Source organism: Bos grunniens, chromosome 28 (assembly GCF_055505025.1).
Source record: "Bos grunniens cultivar Pamir isolate PY7600 chromosome 28, Bosgru_T2T1.0, whole genome shotgun sequence".
Classification (NCBI taxonomy): domain Eukaryota; kingdom Metazoa; phylum Chordata; class Mammalia; order Artiodactyla; family Bovidae; genus Bos; species Bos grunniens.
The window spans coordinates 30,469,880-30,484,498 of record NC_141192.1 but is presented as its reverse complement, the minus strand read 5'-3'; the positions used below and the strand labels follow the sequence as shown (position 1 = coordinate 30,484,498).

Genomic DNA, 14,619 nt, shown 5'->3' with positions numbered 1-14,619 from the left:
ACACTGGAGTGGGTTGCCATTTCCTTCTCCAGTGCGTGAAAGTGAAAAGTGAAAGGGAAGTCGCTCAGTTGTGTCTGACTCTTAGCGACCCCATGGACTGCAGCCCACCAGGCTCCTCCGTCCATGGGATTTTCCAGGCAAGAGTACTGGAGTGGGGTGCCATTGCCTTCTCCGATATGTATGTATATATGTGTATAAATATTAGTATAAAGTATATATAAAATATATATACTACTTTGACCTTTACCTGCATATATATACTTATGTGTATATATAAATGCAATGCATATATAAATGCATAAATATACATATGCAGGTAAAGATCAAGATAGTAAAATTGTGAGTTCTTAAAAATAACAATTTTGGAGACTTTGGCATCAGAAACTACATACATGCTACTAATTATTAGTTTGGGGAAACAGTATAGATTTAAAACTAGTTTAAAAATAAATATTATACATTTGACATGAATGTATAACCTTACAATTAAGGCCATCTTTGACTTGATCTACAGAAAAAGGCATAGTATTTCTGATTTTTATGATATGCTATTTTGAACATTGCAAAAGGTATACAAATATATCAGCATAATTTGCACCTAATACATAACTGGGAACTCAGTAGATGTTTATTCCTGTATTCAAATGAAAGAATGTAAAATAGGTGAAAGCCTGAGGTGTTATTTTAAAGAAATTATATGAAATTAAAACAGAAACATTTCACAGATAACTACAGATAAGAATATGGTAATTATACACAATATTAATTTTTAGGTGATAAGAATAGGAATAAGGAAAAACTACTAAGTGATAGAGTCATAAGTCAAAGGGAAAATTATCTTCAGTTTTTACTTAAATGTCATGGTCCAGGAGTACATACTGAATAATTTTTTTTCTAAATGTTAATGGAAATGATTTTAGTATTTTGTTTTCTAAGTGTACTAGTTATGCCAAATCTGATAGTCTTAGAGATAGAAATTGTAGCTAATATTGGTAAAAATAGGGAAAAATATGTAAAACTGTTAAAGGAGGCATAAGTGTTAGCAAAAATTAATGAAATATTATTCAAATACAATAGATAATAAAGTAGGCCATTTTTACCAAAGGTAAACTTACCAAATATTCTAAAATGTTACAGTAATATCAATCTTACCTTTGTAGGAAATTTCATCTGAACAAAATACCCTATTGAATAATATGGTGTCAAAAGGAAATAGTTTTTAAGTTACTTAGTCCTTGCAAAGATACTGACTGATACATTGCCTATTACTTTAAAAATTTTTAAGAAAAGGACCATGCATTCTGGACACTTAGAATGATCTAAATATTGTGAAGGGGGGGGGGGGGGCTTACAATGGCTAAAAAATGCAGAAAAAGGTAAGACAGATTCATCTTGCAAAAGCATTACTGAGCATTCAGCGATTAATAGATTAGATGAGGCAGAAGAGAAAGTTAAACCTGAATTATCCATATGCAGAATCTTAGACTGGGGAAGGATTTTCACTGAGATATTTAAAAGCAGAAGAACATATGTTAATGTAAACATTAACGATAAAGCTAGATGTCAATTATATCATAATCCTATCAAGAATCATCTGAGACCAGGCCCTCAGATAAAAAATACGTGGCCATTTGGCTAATGTTTGTTCCATTTTTCTCTGTGCAATCTCTGCCAATATTAAGGTGAAGGGTAGAGAGGAGATGGTAGTAGAATCTTGATCAGGATTCCTTTTAGAGAATTCTCTTGGGCAGTGGCACAGAGGGTAACTCGGAGACCAAATGGAATTTTTCTGAGTACTCCTTGCCATGGGTTGCTGCATGGAAAGTGGTGGAAAGTAGCAGAATTTTACCTTGTAACAGCAGGCAGTCATCCGTGTAAGAGCTGCACCCGGTCTTTTGACCTGATTTTTCAGGGGACAAAAAGGGGGCTGTTTTCTGAGATCATACATCCGATGACCTAGTTGGTTGCTATTGTACTATGGTCTAATCACAGAAGAGACATCCTGAACATCTTCGGATTTCTTGAGAGGTCAGACTCTTATCTTCTGGAAGCTTTAACTTCATTATGAATTGCTATACTTCTGAAGACATTTTGCACTGGGGTAGGACCAGTGACCAACACTAAAGGCACAAACTCACTTATAAGAAATCGCAAAAACATTTTTTAACAGTGATTATTTTCCATTACTGATGAATTCAGCTGCATTTCCATCCAGGGTTAAGCCTTTCATTTTCAAATGAAAATGGTTCCCCAGTGGGCAATATGTAGGCACATGTACATACATAGAAATACTTACATTTATATTGTCATTTGATTTCAGAACTTTCCTATCAATTTCTAATGGGCTTGTGCAGAATACATTTTCATCATTAAAACATCACTATGTAGCCCCTCCCATCTATAGGTCCTCACTATAGTTTGTGGGCTCATTTTAAAAGGGAACATGCTATCCAAAGTCATACTGCTTAAATATACTGAGAGTTAACAAAAAGGCAGAAATCAATACTGAAAACAACACTTGTCAGGAAGGAAATGAAAGAAAAGCCCAAGAATTTTACTTCCTTTCACTTTCCTTCCTAACAAGCAGGAAAGTAATAAAAAAAAAACAGCCTGCAGAAGGGAAAAGGAAAGGATATGATTAGTTAATAAGCTGATAATTAGCTTTTAAGTGGTTAGGAGTTTACTAAATTTTTCTAAACTTAAAATTAATTATGGATTCATTATTTTACAGAAGATTTTTTTTTCTACCCAAAACACTGTAGAAGATCTTAAGTAAACTTGATGTTTTATGGAAAACTTCAAATACTACTATTCCAAAGACATATAACTCTCAATCTATGTCTACTGCGTAGTTCATGAAAAGACACAAAAATTGAGACAGCAAAAAGCAGTCAAAAATGTAGGAAACAGAACTGATATTAATTTTCTTATATCCATCTATGAATCATAATTTCAATTAAAATTTTTTTAATGTCTAAAAACACTTATCCTCAAAGAATAAAGAAATATTATTTCTTGTAAAGAAATAAATAATATAAAGAAATCATATAAATACTAAAAGCAAGCAAATAATTATGTGATGGTAAGGTTTTTAAATGATTAAAAACAAATATTAAGATAATTATCAACTTAGATATAAAAGTTATTAAAATGATACTTTTAATGCTACATTTCTAAATGTCATCAATCAACAGTAGTATACCCACCTCATTTATTCTTGAGAACTGTGTTCCTTCAATTTTTAAAAAACCCTTTCAGGCAACAGAACTTACAGAGCTCGTAGTTGGGTCACAGGCTAGCAACTCTTTAAATTGTGTAAAAGAACCAGTGAGGGAGAGGATAATTATCCTCCATCCTCAAGAATGAAGACAAGTCAGGAAATCTAAATCCCAGACAGAATTAATATTGGATCTTAAGATACTTACTACTTAACATCCCTGTAATTTCCCTTCTGAAAAATGGCTAAAAAGATGTTTATTCCTAATGAACGAAGATATGGCAGCACACATTTTACTCAGTACTTTCTTCACTCCCATCATTAGTGTTACCATTTTTGATCACATATTTATAATTTGGAAATAGTAAAGAATATCGGGCCCAGTGCTACAAGATTATCAAAAAAATTAAAGAGTCAGGACTCTGAGATTAAATGAGAGCACAGTAGAAGACTAGATGACGTACCTTCTGCTCAGACCCATTGGACCCCTCTTCTTCATGGAGGTTAAGCCGTGGCTTGCCATCTGCAGGAGAAGTCCTACTCATCTTTTTCATACTGACAGGCACACAGGGTTTAGGTTCTTCTATTACAAACTTGCTGGTTTCTTCTAGAGCCTTCTGATACGCTGCTAGTGATGATGCTGGTTCATCAACACGACCAGATCCTTGTATTTTTGGTTTCAGGGTTTCCTTTGCACTCTGTTTCCCTACATCATTTTGGGATTCTGGAAAGTAAGATTTTGTCTTTGCTTCTGGAGTGACTTCTGCATGGCTTCCATTGGCTTCAAATTTTCCAGGCTCCCCTTTGAGATAGGAGGTAATGGAATCTCTACACTGGTCAGGGCTGCAACAGAGAAAATGTGGAAATTTACAATGGTAACATATGACTGCAAATGGGCTTCCGAGGCTCTGAATTGTCAACAACCATGTTTTTAACTATTTTTGAAGACATATAATAGAAAAGCATAAAAAATCCGGTTATTGGATTTCAAACTGCGGGGGTGCATCGTGGTAGGGGGTGAGGAGATGATACACAGGCTCCGGGCTTCCTCTGCACTCCGATCCGCAACCTGGCTGGCTGTGCTGCCACTGTTTTTGTTTTAATTGAACTTCTACAGCCCCTTGGGTTCATGGACATACCCGGAGTCCCAGACCCACCAACCTAAAAGAGCTGGGGATCTCAAAATGCTTTTCTATTATCGCCAATGAAAAATCTGATGACAGAGGACAAAGTGAATTCCCGTGATGAGAGTTCTGGTATCCCCAAGAACCCTATGTTCCAGTCTCCGTGTATGTTTCCAACTGTGAATTTTACCGTCATGCTTTTCCAGACATGGAATGCTCCTGAGAACCTGACTTGGATTCTCAGTTTTGTCCACTCCCGACCTCTGCTGACTCTCCTTGGTGATCAGGGTGTGGGTGCTCACCCGGTGCTTCTACTGCCTGTGAGAACTGTTTCCCTTTAGATTCTTGAAAATCTTTCTCTCCCATTACTTCTTTTAAATTGGGTTTCTAAGTTTTACTAGTTTCAATATAGACTTTCTATCTTCTAGTTTGTATATTGTTTTCAGCCTCTTCGATTATTACCTGTAGAATTCTGAAGACAGTAAAAGCGGAGCAGTGTTTTCTGTGTAATATGTATATTATGCATGTGTATGTGTATTTCTTATAAATCAGATTCTGAATAAGCACCTTTCTCAAAAATATTAATAGCAATCCTATTCCATATGTGTAAGGACAGACACTCCCAGCATACTGTAAAGACTCTATATGATAAGTAACTCTATATGATAACGCTATATCTAACTCCTAACTATATCTAATTTCCTCTTATGCAACTATAAATTATGTGACTATATCTGAACTCAGACATCAGAATTAGTACTATATCTTGTCTCCATCGTCTCTTTTTTGTAGGCTGAACATAGAATTCATTGATGTTACAATTTTTCAAAAGGAGTTTTGTGAAATCTTCTTTGCAAATGTCTATACCCTCTTTGGGAATTTTTATTGAGCAAGCAATATGAAAATATTAAATATGATTATAAGATAAACTTAACATCAGTTCTTTTTACCCGGCTTATCACTAGTTGCCACTGAAGTAAAATATAGTTTAATCTGATGTGTGTAGAAAGAAAAATAATGCTAACTATTACTGAGAGTCTATTTGCATCGGTCATTGGGTAGGTATGCTACAGGCTTTCTTTTTCAATCTATAAACCTGTTTGAGGAAAGTAGTATTCTTATCTTTGAAGCCAATTACAGTGATGTTCTTAGAGCTTAGAAATTAAAATCGTAAAGTGCAGAACCTAATGATGGTGGGGTCTGAACCAGTGTTTGAAGGACACTAGCTCTTACCTTTCTACAGGAAGGCCACTATAAAAAAAGACGGCTTCATGATTAGGGAATTACTTTAGTTATAAACAAATTTGTATTATCGCAGTATTATTGGGGGTAAAGAATTACATATTAAGTAAATGTCGTTTAGTTGTGTCCTACTCTTTGCGACCCCAGGGTCTATACAGCCCATGGAATTCTCCAGGCCAGAATACTAGAGTGGGTAGCCTTTCCCTTCTCCAGGGGGTCTTCCCAACCCAGGGATTGAACCCAGGTCTCCTGCATTGCAGGCAGATTATTTATCAGCTGAGTCACCAGGGAAGCATATGCTATGTTGCAAATTATCTAAAATATTCATGTAGAAAAAGAAAGGATATATAAAATGTTGTTTTTCTTCGTATGATAAAGACAGATGATTTCTTTTGCTTCTCTGCATTTTCTATGACAAGACATTTAAAAACAATATGTAAAAGAAATTCACAAAAACCTTTCAAGGCATGTATTATCCCAAAATTGAAATGGTAATTTTAGAAAAAGAGTAACTGCTAAAAAGCATATATTTAAAACAGACTATTGGAATTTCTTGGCAGTACAGTGGTTAGGACTGTGCACATTCCCTGCCAAGGGCCCGGGATTGATCCCTGGTCAGAGTATCCTACAAGCTGTTTGGCGTGGATGGATGATGGATGGATGGATAGATAGATAAATAGATAAACTAACACGTAACCTTCATTTCACTTTCCTTTTTCTGACCCAGAGCCATACCTGTCATCCAGTCGATCTAGTAACCCACCAGTTATTCTTCGAGCTTGAGCAGGGGACTCTAGGTTTCCACTTGATGTCTCGTTCTGCCAACCTGTAATTGAAGACATTTCCAGTTCTTCTTGCTGAACACGTTTAAGAATAGCCTGTACTTTTTCTTCTGTCATCTCCTCAGACTCTACTCCTTCTTTAAGTTGGATGTCCTCAAATAGAGATTTGAGTCTTTCTTCCGTTATCTCCTCATCAGGACCAGATTTTCCTTTCTCTTGCTGTTCAGAGCTTACTCCTACTTTTCTAGTCTGCTTCAATGGCTCTGCTGGTTTAACATCTTTTGGGGCCCCAGCCATCCTTCCGAGGTATTGAGGATACTCACTCAGGCATATATTCTCCAACTGGCTCTCATCTACATCCACTGCTTCAGGTATTTCTGTTAAAGGCATTGAGTCTTCAAGTTTGCTGTCTTCTAAGGACGTGTCTTCTGCTGTTACAACTGGAGGTCCATCTGCTGAATGCTCTATGTTTCCCTGGGAAGGCACTACCCCATCACTCAGTCTACTGGGGGTTCTAAGGGGAGATTCTATGCTAGAGAGATCACTAAAATAATCATCTTGCTGGAAAGGGGTGGGAGGTGTGTAGTGCAACCCTGTGGGAGTTTCCAGTTCCACTTGAAGGGAAGGATAACCTATGGAAGACAGTACATTTGGACTGACTGAAATGAATTAGAGCACATCAAACAGAAACACATGGAATGACTTAAATTATATTAGTTATGAAAATGTATGATGGATTACAGAACAATGTTGATAAATTTATTGGTTTAGTTCAAATACTTGTAATATAATGAAATAAAAGACTAGTGGCAAACTATAATAAAATAGAATACTAGTTAATTAAGATATAAATTGTTTCCATTGATTTTGGTAATTTTAATATAGTAACTTACATTCACAAATTTAATCCAGTATAAAGTCAGCTGTCATTATGTAAGATACATTTATTCCATGGCCAAATTAATACCTTTCTATCAATACTCTTTGCATGCAAAATCCACATTGTGGTGGACTGAATACAACAAACCATAAGAAACCAATTTTTATAATTACGTATAACTTAAGAACTGTACATAAGAGCGATGCTACTGAATTCTTAACTCTTACTTATTTCATATAAAATTTACAATAAAGAAAAATGAATTTAATCTTTGGAAAGAAATGACTACTAGATTTTAGAGCAGTAGCACTGTGGAAAAAAATCTAGAAAGATGTTAGGAAAAGGATTTCAAAGGCAGATAAAGTAGAAAAGACTCCATGTAAACTTTTCAGGTATCATAATGTGACAGAGATGAAAAGATTGTGTATGTATGGAAGTCTTGGTGAACTTGGTGGCAGGGACCCACTCAGAACCACGAATCAAATAAAGAGAGAAAAGAAATGATACACAACAGACAGGAGGAGAACCACTTGCAAAGAGCCTTTGAATGTTCATGACAATCCTGTGAAACACAGAGGGTTACTAACCAGCCTACGCAAAGGGGAAGGAGGGAGCAATTCCCATGTTTTAAACCTTGCTGTGTGTACTAAGGCAGTTATTTTTCTCCTTCAGCAGAGAGAGAAGTCAACAATGGTCTGGTCATGGTGAGGAAAGGAAGTTTCACAAAAGTTCAGCAAAGAGGAGAGACAGGAAAAAAAGGCAACCAGGCACATTTTCTGACTTATTGGTCTGCAAAACTGAAGTATAATTTTTCCATTAGTCCAAGGTAAATATCAATTTAGCTTTGGCTGTAAATTCAACTTGCTATAGGTTTTGAACATTTTTTATGTTATGGTCACCCATAAACCAAAATATTGTTGAAAATTTGTCTAAGATTACATGAGGTTTATAGTCTGCACAAATAAAGTTGACTTCATAAACATTCCTAAATTTCCCTAAGAATTTTAAAAATAGGGAATGTAAAATACTAAGATGTAGGAACAAGAAAGTCCTTATAAATTTAATAATATTCTGATTCTAAAATGTTAAAATTAAATGAGACTTTCAATTCCATTGAATACTTTGTTTTCTGATGATATTGTTTATTAGAAATACTTTTCTTAAATTTCCCAATAAAGAATATTAAAATCTTCTATAAACTGTGGTTTGGCAATAATTCAACCTTTGATATAACACTGGTCTATCTTTATCTTGTGTGCAGGGAGTCTGGGCACCAATACATGGTCTCATCTATAAGACAAAGCCTTGAAGAGAGCTTTTCTCCAGGTTCTGTAGTATTTATAAACTTAAACCACTTTTGACATTATTACCCTCATGTTTATGTTACGGGGATAACAAGGTACAATTTAAATTTTTTTACTGACTTTAGTAAGCAGAAACTTTCTAAGAATTTTGAGATCTTTTGTCATATGTGCAGATTTGTAAGTTACTGATTATTGGCTAACTTTTCTGTTTAAAAATGGGAAAATAATCACCATATTTTTCAAAAATTGAAATAATAGAAAAATATCTCTAGCTCCTCTTCTGGCCTCCACATAATCATTTTTTACTCAAAATTCATTATAGGAATAAATTTCCATTTATGAAGGTAGATGAGCATTTTGAAAAACATATTTATAATACTTTTCTTAATACTTTGATGAAAAAAAGCCTCAACTTACAAAGTGAAGGAAATGACAATATTATTATATAAATTAAGCTAATGTAAAAGAGGAATTATTATGTTATTGGCGACATCTATGCTCATTGAATTAGGAATTATGCTACCTTATTATACACAACAGATAAGGTTTTGCCAAACAAAAAATGGCATCCTATGAAGTTAAAATAATGCTAAATAACTAAAACAGCTTTTTGAGTGATATATTAGCCTCTTTAAGCACATGCTTAAATAATTGGTTCTCAAAACAGTAATTAAGCATTTTACTTAACAATTTGTATAATAACCCACAATTTGATTTTACCCATATAGGAATAGAAGAGTCTTCTTGTGTTTTAGGTTAATGTAAAAAGTGACAAATCAGCATGTTCTCTAGATATTAAATTCTCTTCCATTTGGTCATATACTTGAGATACCAACTCTTTCAGTTAACTTAGGCCTTTATACCTCATTATTTGTATTTTATATAACAGACATTTATCAAGTTTGTTCTAACAGAGTGTTTGTTTGCAGACTGTGGCAGAGAATAAGCTGTGAAAATGAGAAATTAAGTCAAGCAAATCACAATTTAGTTGGTTTTACATGACTACTTTGTCCTACTGCACTTTCAAATTTTACCAAATGATTAAGTAAATATGAACACTAAATTCAATTACCATCCACGGGGTCATGGAAAACATTGTTCTCATCTGCAAAACTTCTGGTGCCTGAAATATTTCCATAATCAAATATTGGTCCTTCTAGCAGAGTCACTATATCTATTCGATTAATTTTTGTCAAGACCGAAGTTAAGGCATCAGCTGAAAAAGGATGAAAAAAAAAAGGTTGAAAACCCGATTACATTATTTTCTTTTACATCCTCACAATATTCATATGAAGGCATGGCTTTCTTGACCCTCCTGACATTTTAGATCCTCCTTACTCCAGCTCTGCAATATTCACTATTCAGAGGACTCAGAAAGCTCATAGTTCTAGGGAAAGATGTTAGGGTTTTAAGAAGCATTTTATGAAGCTGTGTGTGATGGCAACAACATTCATTCCATCTTGGTAAGGTGCAGAGCAGATGGGCCTCAAGAGAGCTAGATTCTTTTAGTTATAAGGGGAACTTATAAAACTTTAAACACTTTCCTCCCATTAGACTGTCAGAATTGGTCACCTCTGTACTTGATGCTTACCATTTTAATGCCTTACTAAGGTCAGGCTGACTCAGGCAAGCTCACAGTAACTGCACATTGTTGTGGGTTGGCATTTGTCACAATATACACCACTCTCTTTCCCTCACCTCAGCAAAACTAAACCACCCCAAACCCCAGAACACTGGAGAGTTCTCTGCCATCACAGAGCAGGCTGGATGAAATTATTTGGTCCTATCCTTCTATTTTCCTGCACATCCATTTCTGGCCATAGCAGTAACGTCACAGTCTTTCCCACCACCACCTCATAACTGAACAGCTAGAATTATATTTTCATTTTTGATGGTCATAGAACTACAGACAAAATGTAAAAATCCCCTACTGCTTGCTTCATAAAAAGCTCCCTAAAGACAGAAGTTTAGAAGGTTAGCATGAAAGTAAACAAGTATAACTTCAAAAGACTTGTGATTATTTTACGATCACTGTGGTTTTCTTAATAGGCTTATCTGAAATATTAGACATATGCAGTTTTGAAAGTTAAAGCAATATAGTTTCAGCATACTTGTAGCATTTTTTCCGTCTCTGGTTACCCATTTTTTTAATAACATGAAGCTTTGAGAAATTAAAGAATTTGGATTTTCCACACGTATTTGATTGATTTCATCCACTGAAAAATTCAGTTCCCTTGCCAGTTCTGTAGAAAAGAAAAAGAGTTACTAAGATTTCATGTTATACTTTTATCACATATATTTTATAAAAGTAATGCTTAAATGTCACCAAAAAAAAAAAAGGGAAAAGAATTCTATAGTAAAACCCAAGTACAGCCTTGGGCATTAATCTTTATATACTTGATTTCACAGCAAAGTAGTGATAATACACAGGCTGTGACTTCTCTCTCTTGAGGTAATTCCCTGGTTATAATCAGATTTCTTTTGGAGATCATTTTATAAAGATTCTTAATCTGTTCAAAGAGGATGTTGATAGATTCTTTTAATTTAGCCAAATTATTATCTGCAATTTGAAGCAAACTTCATATAAGATAGGTGTGCTAAGACGCTTCAGTCCTGTGCAACTCTTTATGACCCCATGGACTATGACCCACCAGACTCCTCTGTCCATGGGATTCTCCAGGCGAGAATATTGGAGTGGGTTGCTGTACCCTCCTCCAGGGAATCTTCCTGACCCAAGGATCGAACCCGCTTCCCTTCCGTCTCCTACATTGGCAAGTGGGTTCTTTAGCACCACCTGAGAAGCCCATAAGACAGTTAGGGATCTACAGTTCATAAACATGCCATAAGAGAAGCCAGTAGGGTTCTTCTCTAGGCAATATTCATGAAATAGATCTTTTCCTCACATAATACTGTATTCTATATGCCTTCAAGTTTCATCAGTGCCGCGTGGGAGGTGAAATGACTCAAAGCCAGATCACTGTCTATGATATGCAGCCATTTGTGTAAGAAATAAAAGGGAGAGAAGCTTTCTGTCCAACTAAGTGTACACAGCCATACACTCAATCTTGTAAATGCAGATAGTTATCCCTGGAAGGACACACATGATATGAATAGCTGCCCTGGGGGAGTGAAATTTGGGAGTCAAAGATGATAGGGAGACTTACCTTTCAGTGTATATTTTTTGTACAATTAAAAAAATCTGTCAGATGTGTATTAGCCTTAAGTGATTATAAAAAGTAAGAAATGGGAAAATCCATGGAAAAAGAATTGGCTGAGATTCTATCCTGCTTAAGAACCTTTCCAGCAGTTTGGCAAAATGTATTCAGAGGCTCAAAAAAGTCTATATCCTTTGGCCAACTGATTTAACTTCTAGAAATCTACGGTGACAGTACACAGGGTTGTAGACAGTTATTTACATACATGAATGTCCACTGTAGGCTTGTCCTACTCAAAAACTGAAAACAGAGTGTGTGCTGAACAAAAGAAGAGTTAATTAATGCAGTGGCTGGCAAACTGATTATAGCCTTCAGCCTTTAGGGTGCTTCTAGAAATGAAACTACATCTTATTAGAGCAGAACTTAGCCTTAATATATGGGATACACATTTTCTCTTCCTTTTACCAACAAAAAGCAAAACCTGAATTTATTTCATAATTCACTAGTACTGACAACAAAACACCATTGTAAAGTATGTGTACTGGATGTTACTTATCCATTAAACCAAGATCAGAAAGAAATAAAAAGAAAATTAATTGTGTATAGAACATTTTCAAAATTATTTATAAAAAAAATCAAAGTACATTGTTCCTTGTTAACAGGAGTTCTGAGGGATGGATTTAAATTTTGTCCTTCTAAATGCTAATTTTCCTAATAACCTTCATTGTGTATATGGTAATTCAAATTAGAAAAGTTAACTTTTTTAAAGTTCCTTATCTCTTTGTGTCTTAAGGACAGTAATCCTTATTGTCCTCATGACCAAACCATATCCTTTGTCTAGAGACTCAGTGAAGAGCAAAGACATTGTCACTGAGAATTTACAAAATTTATGACTTTATGTTTCTTCTTTATTTTCATGTCACATCTCCAAACGTTTACTCTGAAAAACTAAGGACTAGTTTTGCTTAAAGAAAATAAGCTAATAGTTATGGGCAAGTAATACTACAAAACCAACATTAGCTCCAGGACATTTTCAGATTATAATGTCCAGTGTTAAAATATGCATGCATGCTTAGTCACTTCATGTCTGACTCTTTGTTACCCCATGGACTATAGTCCAACTCTTGTGAGTCCATGGACTGTAGCCACCAGACTTTCTCTGTCCTTGGGGTTCTCCAGGCGAGAAAACTGGAATGGGTTGCCGTGCCCTCTTCCAGGGGATCTTCCCAACACAGGGATCGAACCTGCATTTCCTGCATTGCAGGAGGATTCTTTATTGTTTGAGCCACCCGGAAAATATAAATATTATGTTCATACATATTTATACATGATGAACTGCTACTAATTCTTAATAGTCTGCAAAGGATTACTCAGATCCCCTGTTTTTTCCAGAGCTCCACTAGATTAGGTCAGTAGCAGTGTGCCTTAGGGCAGGGCTTGGCAGAAGGAGAGGCGTCCTTTTAATGAAGAGGGTGGGTGGCACGAGATTCAGGGCATTGGAAAAAAATAATTGTAGGTGACCTTTTGTGCCACGATCTAGTTTCATAACCTCCCTTTTGACAGCATAGATAATTACTTCCTTGAGAATGTCTGTCCCTGATAGTATGCAAGATGACTTTAAATATGACAGTAATTAACATTTATTTATGTTTAACTTTTGGGAGAAGGCAATGGCACCCCACGCGAGTACTCTTGCCTGGAAAATCCCACGGACGGAGGAGCCTGGTGGGCTGCAGTCCATGGGGTCGCTGAGGGTCGGACACGACTGAGTGACTTCACTTTCACTTTTCACTTTCATGCATTGGAGAAGGAAATGGCAACCCACTCCAGTGTTCTTGCCTGGAGAATCCCAGGGACGGGGGAGCCTGGGGGGCTGCCGTCTATGGGGTAGCACAGAGTCGGACATGACTGAAGTGACTTAGCAGCAGCAGCATGTTTAACTTTTATGTTGTTTGGCTGTGCATTAAAAAAAATACATACCATCTATAAAATTTAAAATTTCTCTGATTCATGTGAAGTAGGATTTGAGGGGCCCAGTTAATATCAGAATACAAAGCAGTACTGTCCAGTTGACACACAGCCTTATCTTCATCTTAAGTGAAGTGGAATCAAGCCAAATATTCCTTTTCTACACACCAATTATAAAAGGTTTCATTCATTTCACAGAATCCAACTATTTTTGTAAATTGAATAGATTCATTTATCTGTATCCTTTTTCTTAAAAATTTAATTCAAAATTTAACTGTCATCCTTTGTTTTGTTGTTTATATAGTTATTGACAATGATCCTTGCTTTCTATTATCACAGTGATATAATGGGCTTCCCTGGTGGCTCAGTGGTAAAGAATTCACCTGCCAATGGGGGAGACGCAGGTTGAATCCCTAATCCAGGAAGATCCCACGTGCCTTGGAACAGCTCAGCTTGTGTGCCACAACTGCTGAGCGTGTGCTCCAGAGCCCGGGAGCCGCAACTGCTGAAGCCCACGTGCTCTCGAGCTGGTGCTCTGCGGCAAGAGAAGCCACTGCAGCCTGAGAGCAGCCCCCGCTTGCCACAGCTGGCGAAAAACCCGCACGACAGTGACGACCCAGAAGGTCCCAAAACAAATCAAATTACCAAAAACAAAAGGAAGCATTTTTTGGGGAAAAAAAGTGACATAAGATTTCCTTTTAAATACATCTTTGAGCATAAAACTGAGTCTCCTTAAAAGTTTCAGGTAAATAAAATGTGTGTATTATAAATAATGTGTGTATATCACAAAAATTGTGACAATGACTCATGAATAATTAAAACTTTGTGAAACCTAGGCATGGATTAGTTGAACTATTGCCTAAGAGAGCTACTCTAAGGGCATAAACCATGCTTCAACATTTTGTATTATATAAAAACCATAGCCTTTAGGTATATTTTCCTTTATG

At 35.9% G+C, this 14,619-nt stretch overlaps 1 protein-coding gene and 1 long non-coding RNA gene across 61 annotated transcripts in view; one reads left to right on the top strand and one right to left on the bottom strand.

Moving 5' to 3' along the window:
* The window catches only part of ANK3 (ankyrin 3), a 759,198-nt gene that overhangs the window by 30,592 nt on the left and 713,987 nt on the right, over window positions 1–14,619 (bottom strand). For 17 of the 50 annotated variants that reach the window (XM_086382396.1, XM_086382405.1, XM_086382403.1 and 14 more), the window contains 5 exons: window positions 10,661–10,792; window positions 9,622–9,765; window positions 6,689–6,997; window positions 6,319–6,409; window positions 3,682–4,060 (listed from right to left, as the gene is read on the bottom strand). In XM_086382396.1, the coding sequence (XP_086238522.1) occupies window positions 3,682–4,060; window positions 6,319–6,409; window positions 6,689–6,997; window positions 9,622–9,765; window positions 10,661–10,792 (1,055 nt within the window). Of the gene's footprint in view, window positions 1–1,849; window positions 1,901–3,681; window positions 4,061–6,318; window positions 6,998–9,621; window positions 9,766–10,660; window positions 10,793–14,619 lie in introns of all 50 variants that reach the window. The other 33 variants (XM_086382371.1, XM_086382377.1, XM_086382381.1 and 30 more) reach the window with 5 other exon arrangements.
* LOC147343074 (uncharacterized) overlaps window positions 1–14,619 on the top strand; it is a 143,647-nt gene that overhangs the window by 127,161 nt on the left and 1,867 nt on the right. For 4 of the 11 annotated variants that reach the window (XR_015156974.1, XR_015156979.1, XR_015156978.1 and 1 more), the window contains 3 exons: window positions 7,918–8,071; window positions 8,507–8,644; window positions 14,012–14,464. This is a non-coding gene — a long non-coding RNA (uncharacterized LOC147343074). Of the gene's footprint in view, window positions 1–7,917; window positions 8,236–8,506; window positions 8,645–14,011; window positions 14,465–14,619 lie in introns of those variants that run through there. The other 7 variants (XR_015156977.1, XR_015156984.1, XR_015156983.1 and 4 more) reach the window with 5 other exon arrangements.